Raw genomic sequence first — 22,154 nt, forward strand, 5'->3', positions numbered from 1 at the left:
CATGCCACTCAAAACTTGCCCACATACAACTTCGACATTTCTCTTAGTGTGAAATCTAGTTATATTTTATGTCCTTGCCAAATATAACCTACATTTAGCAGGGTAGATTTGTCCATTACCACATGATCGCCTAGGACAACTTGCCCTATTTTTCTGGGAGGCAAAATAAAAAAAACCAAAAAACAATAAGGAGCATGTCATTAGCAAAACCAGACTGCTAACATAAGTCTATTTTAGGTAACACAATTAATACCTCTGATGCTATCATGCTTTCCAGACACTGGAATTCATCCTTCACTTCCCTTGATGAGATGCCAAGCACTTAGGGAAGATTCTTTCTTACACTAATTCATGCTAGGCATGAATATAACAGAATGTCAAGGAAATTAATTTAAGAGAAAATATAAAAATGGAAGTAATTAGAACAAGCAAACTACATGACCTCAAATATAATCCTTATATTCTAAAAATTCAGCATACAAGAAATAAATGTAAATAGACAGTGAAGTCTGGTTTTTACTTAAGGAGACTGCAGATACTACCGGCAAAATCTTCCCTAGCATTAAGAAATGACTCAGAAGTTGAAAATTCAAATAGAAAAGATCTAAGAAAAAGACTACAACGCACTGGAAGAAGAGCTATATCTCAAAAAATACTAAAAATTTCAAATTAAGGATTCTATTTCACACAGGAAAATATCAGGGGAATTTATTTTTTTTTTACATAAACACTGGCCTCACAATACATAAAAAAACATACAAGAAGATAACATACCACTAAACTGAATGGTTCAAGGACTAACAATACAAGTATACTTCAATCTTTGTAGTGAAATCAACCCTCGTTTAGTAACATCGAACATCATTACAACATCTTATTATGTTTTGGTGCCCTAAGTGATGTGAGTTAAAGTGTAACTAATCACCCACTGACCAAATAATTGCATTGTTCTTGCAACAAGAAAGAGTTATTAGCTTTAGAAAGGTCAGACTTCATTATCTTCCCTCCTCCACAGAGGATGCTTCAGACTTGCAAAGGAGACAGTACTCTCAAGGAAAGCTGGCAGTACTGGTGTCTCTGCTGTGTATGATCTGAAAAAAAGTATTCCAGTCTTTTACACTCTCAATTCACAACCTTTCACCATTACACGTGCTACTTAAAAATACTGCTGAAAACTCAACAACAGAGTATAAAACTGCAGTTGGTGTGCTGCAGACTGGGCACAGGCCAGGCAAATCATGACTTCGTTAAGACATGCGGTTTGCTAAATAAGTATCACAACTGACACCATGGTCATTTGATCAGTTGCTCAGTGCACTCTCATAAAGTGATTCTGAATTAAGGTTTCTATAGTGGACATCAGCATACTCATATCAGGAGCGCAGACCTGGTAATCTTCATTGCCTTTTTTTTTCAGGGTCTCTAATAGGCCCCAGTGGACTGGAGGTAGAGGGCTGTAAGAATTTAGCAAGTGAAGCTGACTTAATGGATTCTGGTTTATTTCTGCAATCTTCAAGGCCCTCAAGATAGCAGGTGCAAACTTAGAATAATGAGCTGTAGATGAAATAATAATTGGGCAAGTTCTGTCTTGTAGTCGATCTGCAACTACTTTAGCGATAGCTGTGTGTGTATCCAAAATATATCCTGTAGTACTGTACACAGAGTGAATGGCAGCCAGGCACTCTTCCTCAGAACACCATCCAGCCACAAGGTCTTGCTGAAGCTTTTTGAGCAGATCTTCCTGCAGCTGGAAGTGGCCCTGATTTTCCAACTGGTTATGCAATTGTGTCACCAGCTGTCCATCCTCATTAGCAATCAGGTGCAAATATCGCTCAAGATTGGAGGACTTCAAAATATCTACTGCCGGTGAAAAAGTGGGTATTAGTTTTCTTCCCCTCAAATCATAAACACCTGTCCTTATGAAGTCGGTCAAAACATTATTTTCATTGGATGCACAAATACATTTTCTAATAGGAATTCCCATCATTTTAGCATACAAAGCAGCTAGTATGTTGCCAAAATTTCCTGTAGGAATGCAAACATCTACAGGGCTTCCAAAAGGAATAACATCTTGATGAACAAGATCAAGGTATGCAGAGGCATGATAAACTATCTGAGGAAGCAGTCGTGCCCAGTTTATGGAGTTTGCTGCAGCTAAAGCTGTTCCATATTCTACTGTAAGAAAGCCAGTATAATCAGAATTAGTAAAGATCTGTTTTATAGCTGTCTGGCAAAAATCAAAATCAGATCTGACACCTACTGACCAGGCATTTTCTTTCTGACAACCGATCATCTGTGATTTTTGAATATGGCTTACTCCATCCTCAGGAAAAAAAATCATCACAGCAATTCTCTGCCTGTCAGTGTCATGGAGACGACTAAAGCCATCTAGGACAGCACTTCCTGTGTCTCCAGAAGTGGCTACCAGAATCAAATAATTGCAGCTTCTGGGAATGCAGTAGGCAAATATATGTGGCACTAGCTGTAATGCAAAATCTTTAAATGATGCTGTTGGCCCATGAAATAACTCGAGGAGAAACTGATTGCCTGTCAGATGCCTGACTGGGGCAATTTTAGAACATGCAAAGTTTTCTCCATAAGCAGTTTCGATAATTTCTGCCAGCTTAGAAGCAGGAATATCATCAGGATGTATACATCTTTCTAGTATCACCTGGGCTCTTTCAACGTAAGTTGCTTCTATTAGGCTTTGCCATTCTCCAGCAGTGAATTTTGGAAGTCCTTTCTCAGGAACAAAAAGTCCTCCATCAGAGGCTAAGCCCTGCGTAACAACATCACTGAAGTATTTATCAGAATCTTTTTCCATACTCCTTCCAGACCTACTAGACCTAGTTGAAATGAAAGTTTCCAGTTCTGAGTTTTGGTATCTCTTCACAGCATCAAGTACCTTTTCTGCTGCAACCTCTGCTGTAACATCCCCTCCACAAAGAACACGTATGTCATACCACCTCTTGTAGAACTGCTTCCTAAACTGAAGTATGTCCTTGAGAGAAACACTCGGAGACTGGCCCACAATGCGATCCACTTTCATTGACTTCAGCCTGCTCATAATGACTGTGGTGGGTACATCCAGATAAACAACTATGCCATTTTTCTTCACATGCTGCATGCTAGCAGCATGCATTGGATTGGACCCAGTAAGGGAAATGACACTTCCAGATGCTGAGAACTCCAACAGGGCTTTTCCTTCCTCCTCTAAAAATTGCTCATTACCGACATCCTGCAGTTTTTCCGACACACTCATATTCCAGGTTGTTTCAAGGACATCATCATCTATGTCTATGACAGGGCAATCTAGTTTCTGACCTACTATTCTCCCAACAGTTGTCTTCCCAGCACCCGGAGCTCCCATCAGGATAATATTTTTGTTTCCAACAAGAGGACAGCTTGAGAACCATGACTTCCATATCTGTGCAAAGGCAACAGGTCTTGAAGGCATCAGTTTTAAACACATGCTAGAAAGACTGTTTTGGGTTATTAGTCTTAAAGACTGATATTGAACAACTTGAAACATCTTCTGCTGGGCTGTGGAGAGTTTTTGCTTTGGCTTTTTTTCAAGCCAACTTGATAATCCACTTAACTGCTTCAAAAAGAAAAAAAAACAACAGTTTTAGCTCTTCAGCAAACATCTGGGAAAAAAACCTAAACGACAGGAAATTCAGAACAACAAGAATGCAAACATAAATCCAGTTTTGATTCCATCACTGCCAGGGAGGTATTTTTCATAGTGAGACTCATTCCCCTCTCCTGCATAGCTCACTTTCATTGTCAAATCCAACCTCAAGCAGTCCATGTTCTCAGGGTAAACAAAGACATCCAAACCTAAGATAACACTACTATTTACTAATAATAATGTTTAAAGGAATTCAAAACCAATCAGTTTTTCCTTTCATAGACTTACTTATAAGAATCATAGACTAGTTAGGGTTGAAAAGGACCTTAAGATCATCTAGTTCCAACCCTGCAGCCACGGGCAAGGACACCTTGAACTGTGTCACCCAAGACTTCGTCCAACCTGCCCTTGAACACTGCTATGGATGGAGCATTCACAACTTCCTTGAGCAACAAACGTATTTATAAATAACAATAATGAACTAACAAAACATGCATTTGCCCTCCCAACATATCGCTGATTTCTTATAGGTGTTTTTAAAAAAATAAAATGTAAGACTCACTTAAATACACGGAAACTCAAAGACTTGTGCACAGCAAGGCTGGAGGAGTTCCATCCAATTCTCCTCTGGAGGGATGGCAAACCAAGTGATTTGTGAAGAGCTCCTGTAATGGCATTGAACTGAGTGTGGTTTGTGTAAAGGAAGAGAGAGAAAAAACACATTGTGAAGACACTCTACCCTTAAAACAAACAAAAAAGGTTGCTAGGAAAGTTGGATCTCCAACAAAGTTTAAGGAAGCAGCCCTCAACATTGTATTCTGTTTGGCTAGAGAAATCAATGTGTATCAGCACAAATAGCAATACATGATTTGTAGGTGATGTTTCAGGCAAAATCTCCATAAAAATCAGGAAGAAGGGGGTGCAACAAGCATAAATTTGCACAGAAAATCCTTACAGAGTAATTTTTTTCATTTCAGGCAGGCTACTGGTATAGACACAAAGTTTGCAACAACACGTGATTCAGATTCAGTAACCAAACAAGCCACTGGCAGTCTGCCGCTGCCAAAGACCTCTAGGCAGGTCAAGGCTGATAATTACCATACTTCAAATCTGTTAACACGGGACAACTTCCACTTGACTTTCCTCAGAACTTTCATGTAGAGGAAAAAAAAACCCACACCTAAATCCCAAAGCAAACCACTCAACTTCAACCTGACCGTCCCACAGACCAAGCTCCTGCACAGGCTCCCACCTTATTGTTTCGACGCCCCGAAGGTGTCAAAGTGCGATGGGAGGAAGGGGCCGCGTCACGCCGCACGGCAGAAAGGTGGCACCACAGAGCCGGGTCAGCCGTACCCTCCCACCGGCCAACGGCACCCCGGGCTCCCACCTCCCGTCGGGAGTACCGGCCCTACATTCTCGGCTCAGCCTCACCCCCCTCAGGGCGTACGTACCGACAGAGACAGTAAACAGCTCCCACAGGTACCGTGGGCGCCCCCAGCCTTTCCCTCCCTCCCCCTCCACGCGCACGCGCAGCCACCTGCCGGCCCCGCCCCCCCAGCTGCGACCCCGCCCTCAGCCTTGACGCAGGCGCAGTCAGGCCTCCCGGCACTCTTGGATTCTGAGGTGCCGGCCTCACTTCGAGAGTTGCGCCTGCGCGGGGCCGGGCGTTGCTCGGGGTGGTTGCGCCTGCGCTGTACCACGAGCCCTAGCGCCTGCCTCCGAGGGAGAAGCGGAAGCATGGCGGCGTAGGTTCCGCCCCCTCATGGCGCTGTTGCCTAGCAGCGGTTTCCCTAGTAACCGCCAGACAACAACCGTGTCGGCCCGCGCGGCCGCGGCCTGAGGGGACGGGTGAGGGGCGATCGCTGCGGTGGGCCGAGGGAGAGGAGCGGCGTCGGGGAGCTGCGAACGGCAAGGGGACGCGAGGCCCCTTAGCGCGGTGAACGCTTCCCCATGTTCGGGTGCCCCCCGCCAGGTGGGCGCTTCTCTGCATCCGGCCGCATGGTGAAGAAGCCGTATGCAGAGGAGAGTATCAGTAACCTCTTACCCCGCCTGGAGGAGAAGCCTGTCAAACCTCCCAGGTAGGTGGGTACCACAGTGGCACTTGCACACACGGGGACTTGTGCTGGCAAGGCAATGCTTCTCACTGGTAACAGGTAGTTTAAGGAAACCAAACTAGTCTTTGCACACTTATTGCTCCTCCCAATGAGTCACTAGCAGACATCTGCGGGTTTACAGCCTGCTCCATGAGCTGATGATTCAGTTTGGTTAATGCCGTCTTATTCATTGACAAAGAATTTGCAAAGCACTCTGTCCACGCAGGGGAATTAGATGACATCCTTGTTACTCACACACAATTTTTTTCAGTGAGCAGCTGAAAAGTTGGCTTTTTTAATTAATTTTTTTTCTCAGTGTCACTGTTCCATTCCTTTCATGTTTCATTCCTTTCATGTCTCTTCTGACATTGCTGCTTTGCTTCTTACCCCTTACAAACATAAAATCAGCATCAAACATAAATCTTTCTTACCTTTAAAATATTTTTAAAAGCCTTTTGCCCCCTCTAGTATTCTTTTGAGAGCTTTGATAAAATTCTTATTTGATATTATGGAAACATATGTTTTCCCAAGTCCCTATTACATTATATGAAACAAAGCTGTTACAGTTAGCATTTTCAGAGAAAGTTTAAAGTAGGTCATAACTCATTAGCTTGAAGATGAGTAGAAATATCAGTGACACTCATTAGAACAAAGATAATTATTCCCTTTCAAGTATAAGGGTTCAGACCTGTGAGATTCCCAGTTCTGAACCTTTTCCATGTAAAAATATCTCATACATCTTTATTTGTTTCCAATGTGAATGAAAGATACCTTTGGCGGACAGAGGAAAGTGAAATGACAGTATGGGAAGGCGCACAGCACACTAAATCCACTCCTGTACTAATCCTATTCAGGGATTTGGAGACTCCATGACCATCAGGTTCAGTTTAGGCAAGAGATTCCTTAGGTTGGGTACAATCTGACTAAATCCCCGTCTGATCTCATTGACTTCTGTTGTCATCCCACTTCCAGCTTTGCTTCACAATGTGCCCAATATCCATCTGGTAACAACAGTGTTGAACCTGGTTAATAGTGCGATCTGACCAGTTTCAACTAATGCATACAAAATGTAGGGTCTTAAGGAAAAAAAAAAAAAAGAAAAAATAAAAATCATATATGTTCACTCTGAACTGGCCAGTTTCACACTACTAATGAAGCCACAGCAAACATCCCCATTTTCCCAACTTTGATGTCCCAAGCTGCCACCTAGAAGAGTAATTCCTTTTTCCCCTTGCCAAATAATGAGTGGATTAAGGTTCTGAAGTCCCCCATAATCACGTTTTCTTCCTCTCAACACTCTCTACCCCTATGATATTCGTATATGACATTTAGCCACTTTCTTGGCCTAAGAAGTCACTGAGAAGATACAACTGCTACACCCCTTTGTCCAAAGGAAAGCCGGTAGCTGTCTACAAAAGACACTTTTACCGTATGCCAATATGTAATAAACTGAGTATCTTCTCATTCACTTTTGCATTCCAAGGCTGTGTGAACCCTGTTAGGTCAAACTCCTCATGAAGTCACTACCTTTATCTACTGTGTGGCTACAATGCAACCCCTAGCAAATGGTGAGGAATGCAATGATTTATGAATGTGGGGGTTGGGGGTTTGTGCCTATGTCTATAGCTATATACCAGGAACTTAGCAGAAAAAAAAAAAGCCCAAACAAATAAAATCTCACTCATTATAATTAGAGGCATTTCTGGAATTATATATATATATTATGTACATAATCCTCTTTCTGACTTTGGACACTAAATCTCCAGGAGACAACTCCACATTTTCAGTAAATCCAACACCAATACGTGCATTGGACATTTGCATCTAACATACAAAACCTTTTATCAGTGTTGCTACTATGATTCCCCATTCACTAGCTCATCTTTACACTGTTTTTTTCAAACTGTTTCATTACTTGTGTAGGATAGGTTGTATTATGGGTTTTTTCCTTACATGAAAACATGATTTTTTTTTTTTTCTGTGAAAGAAAAAGCACAATTGTCCATCAGTTTTTGCCTACCATAAATTAATCTCACATGTTACCTAAAAATGGACAGATTTTAAAAGATACTATGAGGTAGCCTTAACCTTAGAAGCAGGAAGTTCTGCTCCCTAAAGAAAACATCTGTGACAGCTCAGTTCTTCAGATAAATGCAAGATGCTTTTAGTAAGCTAATGATCAGCATTTGGCTTCTTTTGGAGAACATGTTTGCATGCTTTTGATTAAAACAGAAGTTACAGTGCCATATGCAACACTAAATGAAAAGAGCAGTGTATGCTTACTGCATGTGTACATCTTTTCATGTCTGAGGCCTTACCAAATTTCACATTAGCAATTTCAGTTTGTGCCAAACCCACCACTGATTACAATAGCTCAGGACCATAGTTTGAATCTATTTAACATAAGAAATACACAGTTTGCTGGGCTATTTTAGAGCAGTGATCCATCTCATCTAGTCACTTACAGTAGTCTATAACAGATGGTTCAACAGGAATATTGAGACAATGATACAGTGGACAGTCAGTAATGAGGTACTTTTCTCATACTACAAACTTGCAAATATCGAAAATTAGCAAAGTAGGTTCATATTCCTATTTTCCTGTAGATGCATAACAGCTTCATATTTTGGGTGTGGTTTTGGACAGAACAAATATCCACATTAAAAAAAAAACTTCTGAAAATTAAGTTTATTAGAAAATAAAGACCAAAGTTTGTAATGCACAACATCAAAATTAATTCATGCAAGCAATAGTCAAAGCAGTTTATTTCCAGAATTTAGGTTTTGGTAAGTTTCAAATTCTGTTTCAGTGCCTATATGAACAGTGCATACAGGAGCCATTCCATAAATGTGATAATACTGACCCTGGAGACACAAGAGAAGGAGGAAGAAGCAAGCTAAGAATCAAAGAAGCTACTTATCAGTGCAGTTCTGGGCTTAGCCTTAGTATGAAAGTTGTATGAATGATGGCCTTTATTTGGGAGAGAGTACAAAACAAAATAGCTTAAGGCTTTTGGCATGAACTATTGCAAAAATATGTATTCTTTTAAGAGGACTTTTAATAATTTTCTGACCTTTAACTCCTTTATGGCTATTTTTTAATGTTTAAGGTATATATCCATATATAGACCATCTGTGAAGTGTGAAGCAGAGAAAAACAAAGCTCAGTGGAAAACTATGGGACCAGCAAAAGTTGCAGTGCCATCTCCAAAAAATTTTCTGCAAAAACATTCAAAGGACCCCAAGCTACCAGCAAGTGAGTATAGACATGAAATACATGGAATGTATTTTTTTATTATTATTATTTTAAAATTGAGAATATAAATGTTGAAAGTAACAGTTATGGAGAATCTTTTTTTTTATTAAAATAATTTTTGTATGCTGGGATAGTTTCCATTGTTCCTTTTATAGTACTTATGTTATCAAAATTATTTTTTTATTTTACAAAAATATTTCTTACTATGTAAAATACTGAAACAAACAACAAGGAGATTATATATGTGATTAGAAAATACAGTAAGTATTTACTGGTATGTGGTACAAAACGAGCTGAAACAAAGAAAAATTCTCTCTCTCTTGGCTGCAGCCATCCAGATGTTGAAGATGTGTTGTTAGTATGTTTTATCTTGCAAATCTTCAATTTGTTATTAGATAGTATAGATTTGTATGACTTTTCTGCAACTGATCATTAATATTAAAGTAAATAATATGAAGGGGAGTATTCAAGTGAAATAATTGTTTTTAATGCTTAAAGAAATACAGGAAAAATGCATGCCTTTCTGAATGTTAAGCTTCATGCAGCTTTTACTTTTCAGCACTCTGTCAGCTCTTAATCTCATAGCACTGAATTGGCTGGCAGTGTTCAAAACAGATTTTTTTGGGGTGAGCTGCATATCACAGAAATAAGAAAATTTGAGTATTTAGTTGCAAAATGCATCCTATCTTTGGGTACCAACCATAATTCTGGATATAAGGAGTGGATAGTTCTAATGTTCAGCCCTATGGACAGTTCTGCAAGTGTGGCTTGACCTTCTTAGTGCTGCTGGAGTTCTAGGTACATTGCTGTCAGAATTTGTAAGTGAGTTATAATGTTTCAGCTTGAAGTTGGTTTTAGCCTGGAAATACAGAAGAGCTTAACATACAGTATATATATATATATATATAAATAAAAGCTCTCTAAGAGAATGGAGGAGTCCAGCACTCAAATCTGCATGGCACATGCAAATGGCTTTAGCACTGAAAATACAGGCAGTCCCAGGAGTATTTGGAGGCTTAATGCTTCAGGTAATACAGATTATTAGAACATGAAGGTAAACTTTGGTCCCAGAGGTCCTGTAGGCATCCTGGGTCAGTTTTAAGTAAAGCCTTCACCTTTTCAGGAAATCTGAACAGCGTTCAGTATACTGAAATGTAAAACTTCATGACGTCTAACCATGAATGCTTCCAAGCTCAAGACCTTGTTAAATTACTGCACTAGCATCTTAGATGGGCACAGGAAAGAAGGTTGATTCACCAATGAATTGAAGCAGTCTGTAAAATCCCTTTTAACTACTTGTAAAATTAGTGTTGTCTGCTTTAAATTTGTTATATACAAAGACATACAGCACTCTGTCTCATTTTTCTCAGACAAGCAGCTCACAGTATTTCTATTTCAACTTGTTGATTCAGGGATTCGTAATAGCAGTATGTGTTTTGGTGTTTGCATTTGGAGTCAATGTTCCAAAACCTCAAAATAACTATGACACATCATAGCTTTAATCCAGGCTAGTAATTTCATTGCCAGGATTAGATCCTCGCAGATCTTGAGAAGGAGCTCTACCATTAACTCAGAGCGTTCTTGTACCTTTGTTGGCTGGAATTTCATACCTGCCCTAGAAAATTTACACTACTCCATCACCTCTTTTAAAACACGGCACTTTCATCACTTGGAATTTGATCAGTTGTCAGTTTTCTAAATGGGATTATAGCACTGTGTTTGTGGTATATGTGCTGCCTTCAAAACCGGGTTAAAAAATACATTGCAATGACAGAGCAAAAAGATTGATTTTTTATTTTTCCCCCTCAATAGTGTCATTGTTTTAGAGTCTGATGACACACCATTTCTCACAAAAGGTGTGTTTCCTAACTCCAGCTGATTCTTATACTACTGAACTCTGGCATTCATTTTAACCAAGCTCAGTTGCTGGTTCCAGAAGTGAGGGCTCTCATCCAAAAGACATCCGAAGTGAAATAAAGATTTAAATCTGTGTGTCCTATGGTACTGTTATAGCAAGCTATCATGCTGTGAAAACAAAACCCAGGAAAGCACTGGTTTGTGGGGTCATCATCAGGAAACCAGCTGTTGTAGGAATGAACTCTGTCACTAGTGATGTTATGCTTGTTTTCTGCCAAAGAACATGAACTCAGACAACCTGAATTAAACCATTATCTCTGATAATCACTGTGATTTAAGAGTTATGTCTGGTGGGAAATGAGTTGTCTTTCATCACTCCCCTAAAGTGAGACTACTCAGGAGGCTACTGACCTTCTTTTGGTGCCTTGGAGAAATGGTAACACTGAAAAGGAAGAGTTTCTGTATTCTCAGGACAAAGGATTGTGAGTTGTTTGCAAGTGTGAGGGAGTAGCAAGGGCAGGGCTTTTCCCTACAGGGAGGTGAGCCAGAAACTGAGAGCAGCCACAGTTGCAGGCTGGGCAATGACCTCACCAATAGGGTGCAGTCCCACCAAACCAGAGTCAGGCAAGCAGAGTTGGGGTGGTGATGAGATGTCTCTTATCACTGGCCTAGCAGCCATCAGGCAAGATGGGCCAAGGGTCAGGTCCATCCACTGATTCCACATTGCTTTTCAAGAATAGGAGTAGGGGCAGGCATGGCTGTGACAGCTCAGCCAGGCACTGACAGCACAGAGCTGACCTGAAACAGGGTTTCTGAGCCCAAGGGTGTGGGGTGGCCCAGATGAGACTGGGCAGAGCCATAAATGTCTAAGGACATTAATTAACAATGAGCATCTCTGATAAAAGTAGTTTTAATTGAAAAAAAGTCCCATACTACTGCAGTTAAGAGGAAATGAATGGTGTATTGTAAGGAAAACCCATCTAAACCAACATAGTATTTCCTAGATTATAATGTTTCTGTTACGTCAAACAAGCATACTCATTTTTATTACAGTACATTCCTAGCCAGTTCTTAAATTGTTGGTACAGTTGATTTCTATTTTTTATGTAATCTTGTACATAATTTTTCCTTTTTGAAGAATCTCGTAAGTTTAAATTGCAAAGCTCTTCATGGCTATCACTGAGAATGTTTACATGCTCAATTCACAGGAAAAAAAGAACAGGATCCTAAGAAATTGCCTGAGTTATCAGTGCCACGGAGGACAGATCGCCCAGTTATGGGAATTCAGAGTAAAAAGAATTTTATAAATACAAATGCAGTTGCTGTTATCACAGGGCTGCCTAAAAAACCTCAACCTATTTATGTTGATAGAAGACAGGGAGATAAATATCTGCTTGAAACTTCAGGACTTGTTCCAAAATATATTAAGAAAAAGGTAAGCTGTATTAAATTATAGTGGAAATACTAGTAGCAATGCCTGGTTTAGTTTTTCTATTGCATTCTCCTATGGAATGTTTATGATTCTTTCTGAGATGTTTAGATACCACTGTTATTTGTGGTAAAGACCTGAAATTCATCAAGGAGAAATCATTGGCACTAGAGCTGGGCCTTGTCTGTGCTCTGTAGTCATTTGCTTATGCTATCAGCAAAACATTGGCAGAATGGTGCTGCTAAAGCAATATGTGTTGCATTGGGAACCCAGGAAGTATCTAATGGGCAGACAAATGGAGTTCTGTGATGAGGGAATACTTGGTTTTAGGAAAGATGGACAGGGATGAAGAGGTGGGGTTGCCCTTTGGATAAAGGAGCTGTTCATATATATGGAGGTCTTCTGTGGAACTGGCAACAGACTGGTTGAGCTTGTGGGTCAGGATCAAAGCAAAGGCCAGTAAGTGTCAGAAGTTTGTTATGGACTACCCCATCAGGTGAGCAACTTGAGGAAATATTCAGATCACAGTGCAGCTTCTTATGAAAGACTTTGCCCTCCTTGATATCTGCTGAAAGAACAGCACAATGGGATGAAAGCAATCCAAATAGGTTCCTGAAAGGTGTCAGCAACAGCTTTTTAACACAGATGGTGGATGAGCCAACCAGTGGTCATGCTTTTCTGGTTCTGTTACTTTAAAATGAGAAAGAACTGGTTAGAAATGTGATAATCAATATTAGTCTTGGTTGCACAGGCAACAAAGTACTTCATGATCCACTCCTCCTCAGGGAGGCAGGTGGTTGTGTACTTCACAACCTGTACTTCAGGAGAGCCAACATCATGTTATTCAGGAAACTGGTAGGTAGGACCCTGTGGGAGACAGCTGTGGAAAACAGAGGAGCTTCAGGGAGCTAGGCTGCCTTTAAGGACCAGCTCCTCCAAGCACAAAACCAGTCTATTCCACTACTCAGAAAAACAAGATGTATCAGGAGTCTGGCTAATCTAAACAGATAACTCATGACAGAGCGCTATGCAAAAAGAGACATGACACATGACACAACTCATGACAGAGAAGGTAAAAAAAAGTGAACTGGCAGCCCTTGAAGTACTTTTGCATGGCTAAAAATACATAAACAATGCTAGCCATGATGCTGCCCAACACTAAAAGATTTGTGATCATTTAGCATTTGGTAGAAAGAAGGTAGACTCCGGTACTTTCTGGTGAGCCAGGCAGGCTTCATTTTACAAAGGAAAAGGCAAAATAAATGTGTTCCCCCAAGTATATCTGGGATATTCAGAAATTATTTTTGTCCCAGCATTGCAATTCTGCCACATCCAGTGTGAGATAGTTTGTCATCCATATTTGGTCCAATTTCCTTTACATGTTAACACTATTCACTCTCTTTGTGGCATACAATGTTCAGCAAAAATCAGAATGCAGGAAGGCCTTTCAAAGAAAGTAAAGAATGTGTTTCAGAATGTAGAATCTGACACCATATAAAAATGTAAAATAGCTTGCTGTCATTAACAGGTTCCAAACTCCTCACTCAACCATCAGTTCTTACAAACAGACATTTTGGTTCCTGTGTCCTGTTGTCTTCCAAGGTTGCAAAAAGAAAATGAAGAGAATTGTTTATGCATTTTCCTTGGGCTGCAGTCTTGTTTGATACTTCCAAGAACATAGCAATCTAAGATTTTATTGCTCAGTCACACAAAATTCCATTTCAAGCTATCTTTGCAAATGTAATGTACTAGGGATGACAGGTATGTCTTTGCTTCCTTCTTAGAAGCATACATAAGAAAATTCTTCCTTACCCTTATAGGATTATGGTGTTATACCAAAATACGTAACACAGAGAAATGAAGAAAGGGAGAGAGCTCAGAAAGAATATGAGACCAGTATCTTGGAGAATCTCAGGAAAAAAGCCATGAAACGGCTAACTGATGAAGAAAGGAAAACTCTCCTGCAGGTGCATATTTTGATTTAGTGTAATTTGTAACATCGATAAAGAGATTAAACAATGTAATATACGTCCATACAAATAGTATACTAGATTTTAATTAGCTACTTTTTCGCTAGATGGAGCTATAGAATAGTTGTAAGCTTAACTGAATGGAGCTGATACAACTAGTTCTAGTCCAGTTTTACAAGGAGTTCAATTCCAGTAGATAGAAAGGGTGAAGGCTGAGTTATTTTTATGGGGAAAAGGCATGGGACAAACTGATGGTCCAGCAAGTTATCTATGAAGCAAAAATACATGTGCAAAAAGGCATGTGAGTTCAGCTGCTCACAGTTTTGCATTTAGTTTGATTAAAAATATGTTCTATATTTTTAAAATACAGGAGTGCACTGAAATATTTTTTAATTTTAAAGGTTTTATTTTTTTTATTAACTCAGTATTTTCTTTTAAGTTTTTCAAAAATGACTGCTCTTTCATGGGCCAGATTAGTTATACAGTTATATTGTCAGGAGGAATTAGTGTCCCCAGGGTATGTGGCGTCTACCCAGTGCTCAGCTGTAGACATATGGGAATTCCTCTCTTTTAAAATAATTGACATTGCTAGTGAACACATGTGCTCTATCTGATTTGAAAGAATATGTGGCAATAGATGTTTGAGAATAAAATCAAGCCTCGTGAGCTTATAAAAATAAAGGGGAATAATTTGTGCCAACATTTGTTGAACTCTCCATTATGCTTACTTTGGTTGGGAGAATAAAGGAGAATGTTGATAAATGCAGTACATGCTTTTCACTGATCTAGCATGCATAAGAATTCCTTATATAGAGTTAGATATTCAGTTTGTGATCTAGCCCATAGCAATAGTGGTCAGCATATTACATTGCTGTTAGAGGAGCTGTGAGGGAGACTTTTATAGAGGGAGTTATGATCTGATTTTGATCTCCCCACTCTGTAGGGACAAATTGTGATGAGTACATGCTCTCATGTGTTTAAAAATTCACATTTTTCAATGATTTCCAAACTAGTTTTTACTAATGTACACAAAGACCAACTATTTAGAAGAAGCTATAAATGAATCTTCTATGAAAGTTTTGGAAATACAGTATTTATTTTCATGATTGTGTATTCATAAACTATACTTGATGCCTTGTAAGCTAGGAGATTTATTTAAGTAATTTACAACCTTGTATTGCAAAGACAAGTAGCACTGAAAGGAAGTACATAAATAGCCTTGTTGCTCTAAGTTTCACATGTTGAAGTAGGGTTTTTAAACTTATGTAGATATTCGTACATGAGTACTGTTGGAATACCTTTATGGACAACATTTAGATTATTAATACGAATATGCAAAAACCACAAACTGCTGTGCAATAAATACACTGCTTTGAACATTAGTTCATATTTAAAAGTGTTTTTCTTATTATTGGCAAGGAGAGGTCTTCTTTTTCTGTTAAATCAGTTCATACAGTGGACAAAATCAGACAAGTTTTTAAGTGAGTTCTGAAATAAAAGCAACAATCTTCAAAGCTAAATATGTATTAAGAATAATTCCTCTAAACTTAACTTCAGAATGTTAATCAATTAGCCAGTCTGGGAAAAGAGGTGCTTAATGACAATGGAGAAGAAGGATATGAGGTTGGAAATCACAACATGCCATAAAATCAATGTTTCAGCTGAATCTCATTTTAGTTATAGAGGAGAGCTGAAAACTGCAGTTCCCAAAAGAGTAACTTCAGTTCTCTTGAGGACTGAATGGTTCCTAAGATCTCCACTAAGGAAATAGAACTGAGAGCAAAAAATGCTTTGGAAAAATGTTTTTTCATTGCTAGGCATACTGTATTATTTACCAATTGCTGTATGAATCCCTTGTAGTAGGAGTGATTGATAAGTTCACCCATAGCTCTCACAAGGACATTTGATGCACTGAATAAACTCTACTAAATCCTCATCTACGCATGTATAGGATGTTGAGATTTTGATTATCCTTTTGAGGAGAGAAAGTAAGAACAATTGTTGCAGTAATTGTGAGTTTATAAAGACATGTTTTACATTTAATTTTTCTACCACAGCCTGGCTCCATTCAGCATCTGTTGGTAGATAAAAGTTTGTCTTTGTATGACTTTTTTTTTTAAAGCAGGCCTTTAGTCTTGAGGGTTTATATATGGAAGATAAAGTTCACTTGATCTAGTAAGGTAATTATTTGCATAGCAGCATTCAAGAAACCTAACAGTTATTGAAATTATTGTTGATAGCGTCAGTGACAGCTAGGGGTTTTAGTTCAAATGTTAAATAAGTTGCTCATAGATGTTATCATAAATGTAGATTAGGAAATGCAACTTTTTAGAATTTTTGCAAAATATTTCATTGAAGTTAAAATATGGTGGGATCAGTTTAGTGTCCATGGTCTGAGCAAAGTCGCAGTTATGGAAAATGAAACTGGTGGTGAGATGAACTGAAACTGCCATTGAATTATGGCTGGAGTTCTGAGTATTGGTACTATTTGTTATTACTTAAAGTAGGTAACACCACTCTGTGTGATGTGGCGGTATCTGTGGTAGCTAGGTTGCTGTTTACAAGGAAGTGGATTCTGTAGTGCAGTTTGTAAAATAATTCTTGTTGCATTTTCATATATTTCCTTTTCATTTAATGGCACTAGGGGCTGAAAAAGAACTGGGAGGAACTGAATCAAGAATTTCAGGGTCTTCCGGTAGAAATGGACACCATTCCCAAGAAGTTAAATAAGGAAAAGCTGGAAATACAGATGAAACAACTGGAGCATGACATAGATGTAATTGAGAAGCACAAAATTATCTACATTGCAAATGAGTAAGGACTGTTTTTCAGATATTGTCTCTTTCCTTCTTTTTCTCTATCCATGCATCTCCAAGAAGAGCCCCTAAATTCTCCGAAGAAATTGATGCTGCCAACTATTCAAAAGAAAATATTCAACTAATATAACTGTGTAGCTTCTTATAAAAGTTGGTACATATAGCTCTCATCTGTACAATTCACAAAATGTTTTGAAATACAATTAAATTCTTAGATTTTGAGTATAAAACCGTGACTTTATTATTTTTCAGAATTTTTATTAACTACTAAGGTTTCCATAAACATCATACACAACACATAAGAAATACTGTTTCATATGTTTGGAGCATTTCTTTTCTTGCATAGCCAAAACAAAGTGAAATAATTGGCTGCTGAAGAGATTTTGGTAAATACAGCTTCAGGGTGGGATGGCTTCTGGACTAGTCTCTAAAGAGCTGTTGCACTTTACTTGAAAGCTTGAGTGATAGTATTTCTAAAAAGCTTGGCTTCTGCGTAACATTTTGTGTAATAATTTTTTGTTACAAAAGCTCAGTTTTTATAATGGAAGCCTGTAGTGATATAGACTTCACACAAGACAGATACCACATGTAGCTTTCAGTGTGTGTTTATGTAGAAATAATTATGTAATACTATAGTAAATCTGCAACTTAAGTAGGGAAGTGTGGTTTGATTTCTGTTGTGTGTAATGTTACAATGAAAGCAACATACTAGCAAGTGAGTCAAAACCTAGGCAGAAATTATATCTGCACACTACAGTGCAATTATTTGCATAGAAAGAGATACTGTTTTTCTTTCCTACACTTAACCTTAGTTTAAGCAAAAGGTTTTTCTCTGGTATCAATCATTAGCACCAGCAGCTGTTGTGACATCACAGTATCTGACATCAGCAGAGGATGAAGTAAAATATTTCAAATGAGCTATTAAAAGCCAATTTTTCACGTACATTAAGTTCCTTTCATGAATGTGTCAGGGAATGGCTTTGAAGACTCCACAGTGATTCTAGGCTATGCTTCTTGTGTATCTTAAACTTGTCTATGACATGCACTGTGAAAGCATGGGCAAGCAGGAATGTGTATTTTGTTCTCTGTAACTTATTGTTCAGCAATCATGTTTATTTTTGAGAGATATAAGCTGGAAGCAAGCTGTGGTTTTGTAAAGTATGAATTTCATTTACTGTTTACTCAACAGAATGACTTATACTGTATATTTTAACAAAACCACACCAATTACTGGCACTTAATAATATGTCACATTATCTTCTAGTGAAGTCCAAGATGCCTTTCTTAAGAAATTCTGTATAATCAAACATGGCTCTTTCTTGTGGCTTAAAATAAGATCCTGGATTTGACTCCGGAACAGTATGCATTCCCACTGCTTCACTCTCAGTGTATTTTTACTTGTAGACCATTTGACTGAATTAGGTTAAGGATGTGGGTTGGGTTCTTCCATTTATCATCAGTAAACTTTATGGAAATGCAAAAAGTAGATGATGGCTTATCCCAAAATTTGTGACAAGGAACTAAGCCACACTTGGAAACATTTGTCATCATGACTGTTTTTCAAAACTGGCAGAAGGATATTAGTATATTATGGGGAAATTAGAAAGTGCATGGGAAGGGATGCAAAAGTATTCCTGCTTAACAGGAAAGACCAAAGCCAGTACACTTCTGTAGCTGAGTGGGCTGTTACTAGTGTGCTTCAACAGTATTGTGGAATTTTTTTGCATAAAGCTTTAGAGGTAGCTCTGCTGCCATGCAGGATACACGACTCTCTTGATACATGTGAATAGCTTCTGTCATCCTGTGAGGAGGTTATAACTCCTTCCATCTATTTTGATGTGTATCCCATGTGACCTACCAACACTTCTGATTATGGACCAAATATATTATAATGAAAACCATTGAAAATACGCACAGAAGGAAATCATACTTACCCTTTAAATCTCTTTGGGAAGTATGAAAAAATAAATTCACAGAATCAAAAAAAAGTAATTTATTTATATATTTATGTATTTATATGTTCAGGAAATGCCAATAATCGAAGGTGTAATGTTCATAAATCAACTCATCAGTTATACCATCAGTATAACTAAAGCAAAAAAGTGAGTAAGCCAAATTATCCTGATAGACTTTTTCCTTCATAAAAAATATTAAATATCAAAAGAAACAAGTCTATCCACAGGCTAAAAAGAAGCATTGCTATTTGAAATGTTCTCTGAATTCACTAGTCAATTACTGATAATCAATGAAAAATGACAAGAAAAATAATCCAAATGCTTCTAGTACTTCATAATTACCAAACTGGTATTTTTAAACAGTCCATATTAAATTGGATGACAATCAAAAAACACATGCTAAACAGGGTATGAATGATGTATCAGTCAGTAAGAACTATGTTGCCATAAACAGAAAATATTTCCTGTTGGAAGTTGTGCATGACAAAACTGTGTATCTATTTTCTAAAAATAGCAACATGAAATTATGATAAATATCTCACTGGCTGTTCTTCAGAATGAAACTATTTATATCCAGGAAGGAAGGGATCAGATGTGGCATCGTCACTAATGCAGGGAGTTCCTGATTGTATGGCTCTGTCAGAGCTGCCTCGAGCAAGCATCAGGTCTGAACAGAGCATATGGGCTCCATGTGGCTGGTCTCAAGCATGGTGGTTTCTTGGGTTCCACATGCATTCCTGGTGACCATGTCTGGGACAGTTCCTCAAGAATCTTCCTTGTAGAGGGGTAACCACATACCCCCATGAAACAGTAAGGGCAAAATTCTGTGGGAGAAATAATACAGGAGAAATTCCTCAGTGATTTCATTTTCTTTAATCTCTGCAGGTGGGTTTTATTGTAGGAGGGTATGTTCTGTCCTGTTGTGTATTTGTGTGAAAAGTCATCATCACAAACTGCTGCTCTGCCACACAGCTAAGACCTAGTCCTTTCACTGGCATACAATGTATCCAACAACTTCAGCCCTAATGAAGGCAGACATCTTTGAGATAAGAAAATTTCACATATATGCAGATTAATGGCAGTCCTAGATAAATGCTAATCCTAGTCAACACTTTCATCCTCAGCTTTATGATGCTTATAATAATAATAATAATATAATTACAGGAGAGACAGGTGGCAAAGCCTATTATTAAGGTTGCCTGACATTTCCCATAGTTAAGGAAGCCAGCTGCTGAGCCCTATAGCTGATTGGGGTTGTCCACCCCAGTAACTTATAGGCATACTGAGCCTGACAAAGCGAAGTATCACTGGCCATTTCTCCCCATGAGTGGACATTTGTGGCAGTGATGTGTGCTTGACTGATTGCAGGTTTGGCTTTTTTTTCATTCTGCCTCAATCTTTCTTTTTGTTATGCAATGTTATGTAAATAAAATGTGAGTAAATTCAGGGGTTTCATCTTCCAGGCTACGCAGTGGCATTGTGGTGGGAATCCAAGGTGAGTTACATTTCTTGTTTGCGTTTTTTTTTCTTTACTGTTTAAAGGGTGCTGAAGTAAATGTGGCTTCCATTTCACCAAATTATAAAAAACATACTTACATTTTTTCCAAACTGTACCTCCAACAAATGGTTGCAGATGAACAGGCATAGCCAGAGTAGACTGCATTCATGTCAGCTGGCCTTGTTGATAAACTTCTGTTCAGTCACAGTACCAGCCTGTGTTGTTAATCCATTATTCCATGCCTGCCTCCACATTGACTCCACAGCATGGAGAAATTCACATAAACATGAAAACACTGGAGTAACTTTGTCTTCAAACCCTTCCTCAAATATTCCTTGCAATGGTGCCCACCAAAAATTTAACAACAGCCAAGCTGCTGCTGAGCTGAGATTAGGGCTTATCTTGCTGACCTGTGCAGTTTTCTTGAACTCCCCTGGCACTATAGCCAGTTGTTTCTTGTCGTAGGCTTAGATTGTAAATTATCTGTCATGGGGATCTTTTTTCTCTCTTTCCTTAGTGTCTGAGACAATAACATTTTTGTCTGTAAGTAGAGCTCCTACATGCTTACAATAATGATAATAAAAATAAATACGATCATCTGGGGTTGAACTAAGACCATGCAATAAAGGGAACAGATTCAAGTTGTTTACTAAAAGGATGTTTTCCAAGAGCCACATATCATTTGTTTCAGCAACTGGAAAGTAGGAGTCGAAGGAAGAGAAATGAGATTTAAAGCACTTAACTTATTCCCTGGAGCAATATGATTTATTCATGTCTTTGTCATAGAATGTTTTTGAAATGCAATGGTAAATGACCTGTGTTTTTCACTGGTAGGCATTGATACTGCATTTCTCATATTTGGGGTTCATGACTTCTGCAATTTGGGCCCATATGTTTTAAATACAGGATTTGTGTGCCTAAAGTTCAAAGCTATGCTTTGAAGCAGGACAGTGCTGTATAATAGTTTGAAAGCTATTGTCTCAAACTGGTCACTCGAAATTCATTAAATTAATGACTAAATTACTCTTGCTAGGTGAAAGCTCTCATATGGAAAATTCAGATGACTCAATACTCTAATTCCCAAAGCTGCTATAAAAATAGACAAGCAGAACAGTTCCCATATTATTTCAATGGCCATATTAAAGCAGAAGAAGCAGTGTAACAACTCTCTCATCAGAGGAAAAGAAATCATCAGTATGCAACACGTGGCCCCAGTCACTGTAAAGAAACAATCACGTTTTGGTGTATGCTCAGGAGGAATGATCTGCCTTTTACACAGACAATACAATTAGCAAGTGGTCTGGATCCAGGATTCTGGCACCCTTATGGAGTGGGTTACTCTGTGCAGAGCTCAAGGTTTGGCCGGCCATGAACATTTCACCTACCTACGCTACAGGAGAACTTGCTGGACCAGATTCTGCTTTCCAACACGCTTGTTTCCCTGCACTGTTTATTCTAGGCAAACTGTGAAGTATACAAAATTACATCAAGGCTACTGGGCTATTTGGAAAACACAGTCTTTAAACTGCTACTTGTTTGATTGTTCAAAACACTCAGAATTCTTTTGTTTTGCAGAGTTTTCCAAATTTGATTTAGTTTGTTAGAAAACAAAAGCAAAACTAAAAAATAAAGGGGATGAAGCCAAGT

At 38.6% G+C, this 22,154-nt stretch overlaps 2 protein-coding genes across 7 annotated transcripts; one reads left to right on the forward strand and one right to left on the reverse strand.

Moving 5' to 3' along the window:
• Positions 1-693: 693 nt before the first annotated feature.
• Positions 694-5,140, reverse strand: THNSL1 (threonine synthase like 1). 4 transcript variants are annotated; one of them, XM_031052580.2, is made up of 3 exons: positions 5,086-5,140; positions 4,194-4,296; positions 694-3,598 (listed from the first exon to the last, which is right to left on the reverse strand). In XM_031052580.2, exon 3 carries the CDS (start codon positions 3,530-3,532, stop codon positions 1,310-1,312), a length of 2,223 nt encoding a protein of 740 aa, XP_030908440.1. In that variant the 5' UTR covers positions 3,533-3,598; positions 4,194-4,296; positions 5,086-5,140; the 3' UTR covers positions 694-1,309. The 4 variants fall into 4 exon arrangements, with proteins under 4 accessions (XP_030908440.1, XP_030908443.1, XP_030908442.1 ...); XM_031052583.2 differs by having other exon boundaries at positions 694-3,601; XM_031052582.2 differs by lacking the exon at positions 5,086-5,140 and adding an exon at positions 4,884-5,074.
• A 220-nt stretch (positions 5,141-5,360) lies between these two features.
• ENKUR (enkurin, TRPC channel interacting protein) lies at positions 5,361-17,232 on the forward strand. 3 transcript variants are annotated; one of them, XM_031052524.2, is made up of 5 exons: positions 5,361-5,716; positions 8,837-8,982; positions 12,048-12,274; positions 14,089-14,235; positions 16,883-17,232. In XM_031052524.2, the coding sequence occupies exons 1-5, from the start codon at positions 5,649-5,651 to the stop codon at positions 17,054-17,056; spliced, it is 762 nt and encodes a 253-aa protein (XP_030908384.1). In that variant the 5' UTR covers positions 5,361-5,648; the 3' UTR covers positions 17,057-17,232. The 3 variants fall into 3 exon arrangements, with proteins under 3 accessions (XP_030908384.1, XP_005153137.3, XP_030908385.1); XM_005153080.4 differs by having other exon boundaries at positions 5,361-5,712; XM_031052525.2 differs by lacking the exon at positions 14,089-14,235 and having other exon boundaries at positions 5,361-5,712.
• Positions 17,233-22,154: the final 4,922 nt, after the last annotated feature.

Source organism: Melopsittacus undulatus, chromosome 1 (assembly GCF_012275295.1).
Source record: "Melopsittacus undulatus isolate bMelUnd1 chromosome 1, bMelUnd1.mat.Z, whole genome shotgun sequence".
NCBI classification, from domain to species: Eukaryota; Metazoa; Chordata; class Aves; order Psittaciformes; family Psittaculidae; genus Melopsittacus; species Melopsittacus undulatus.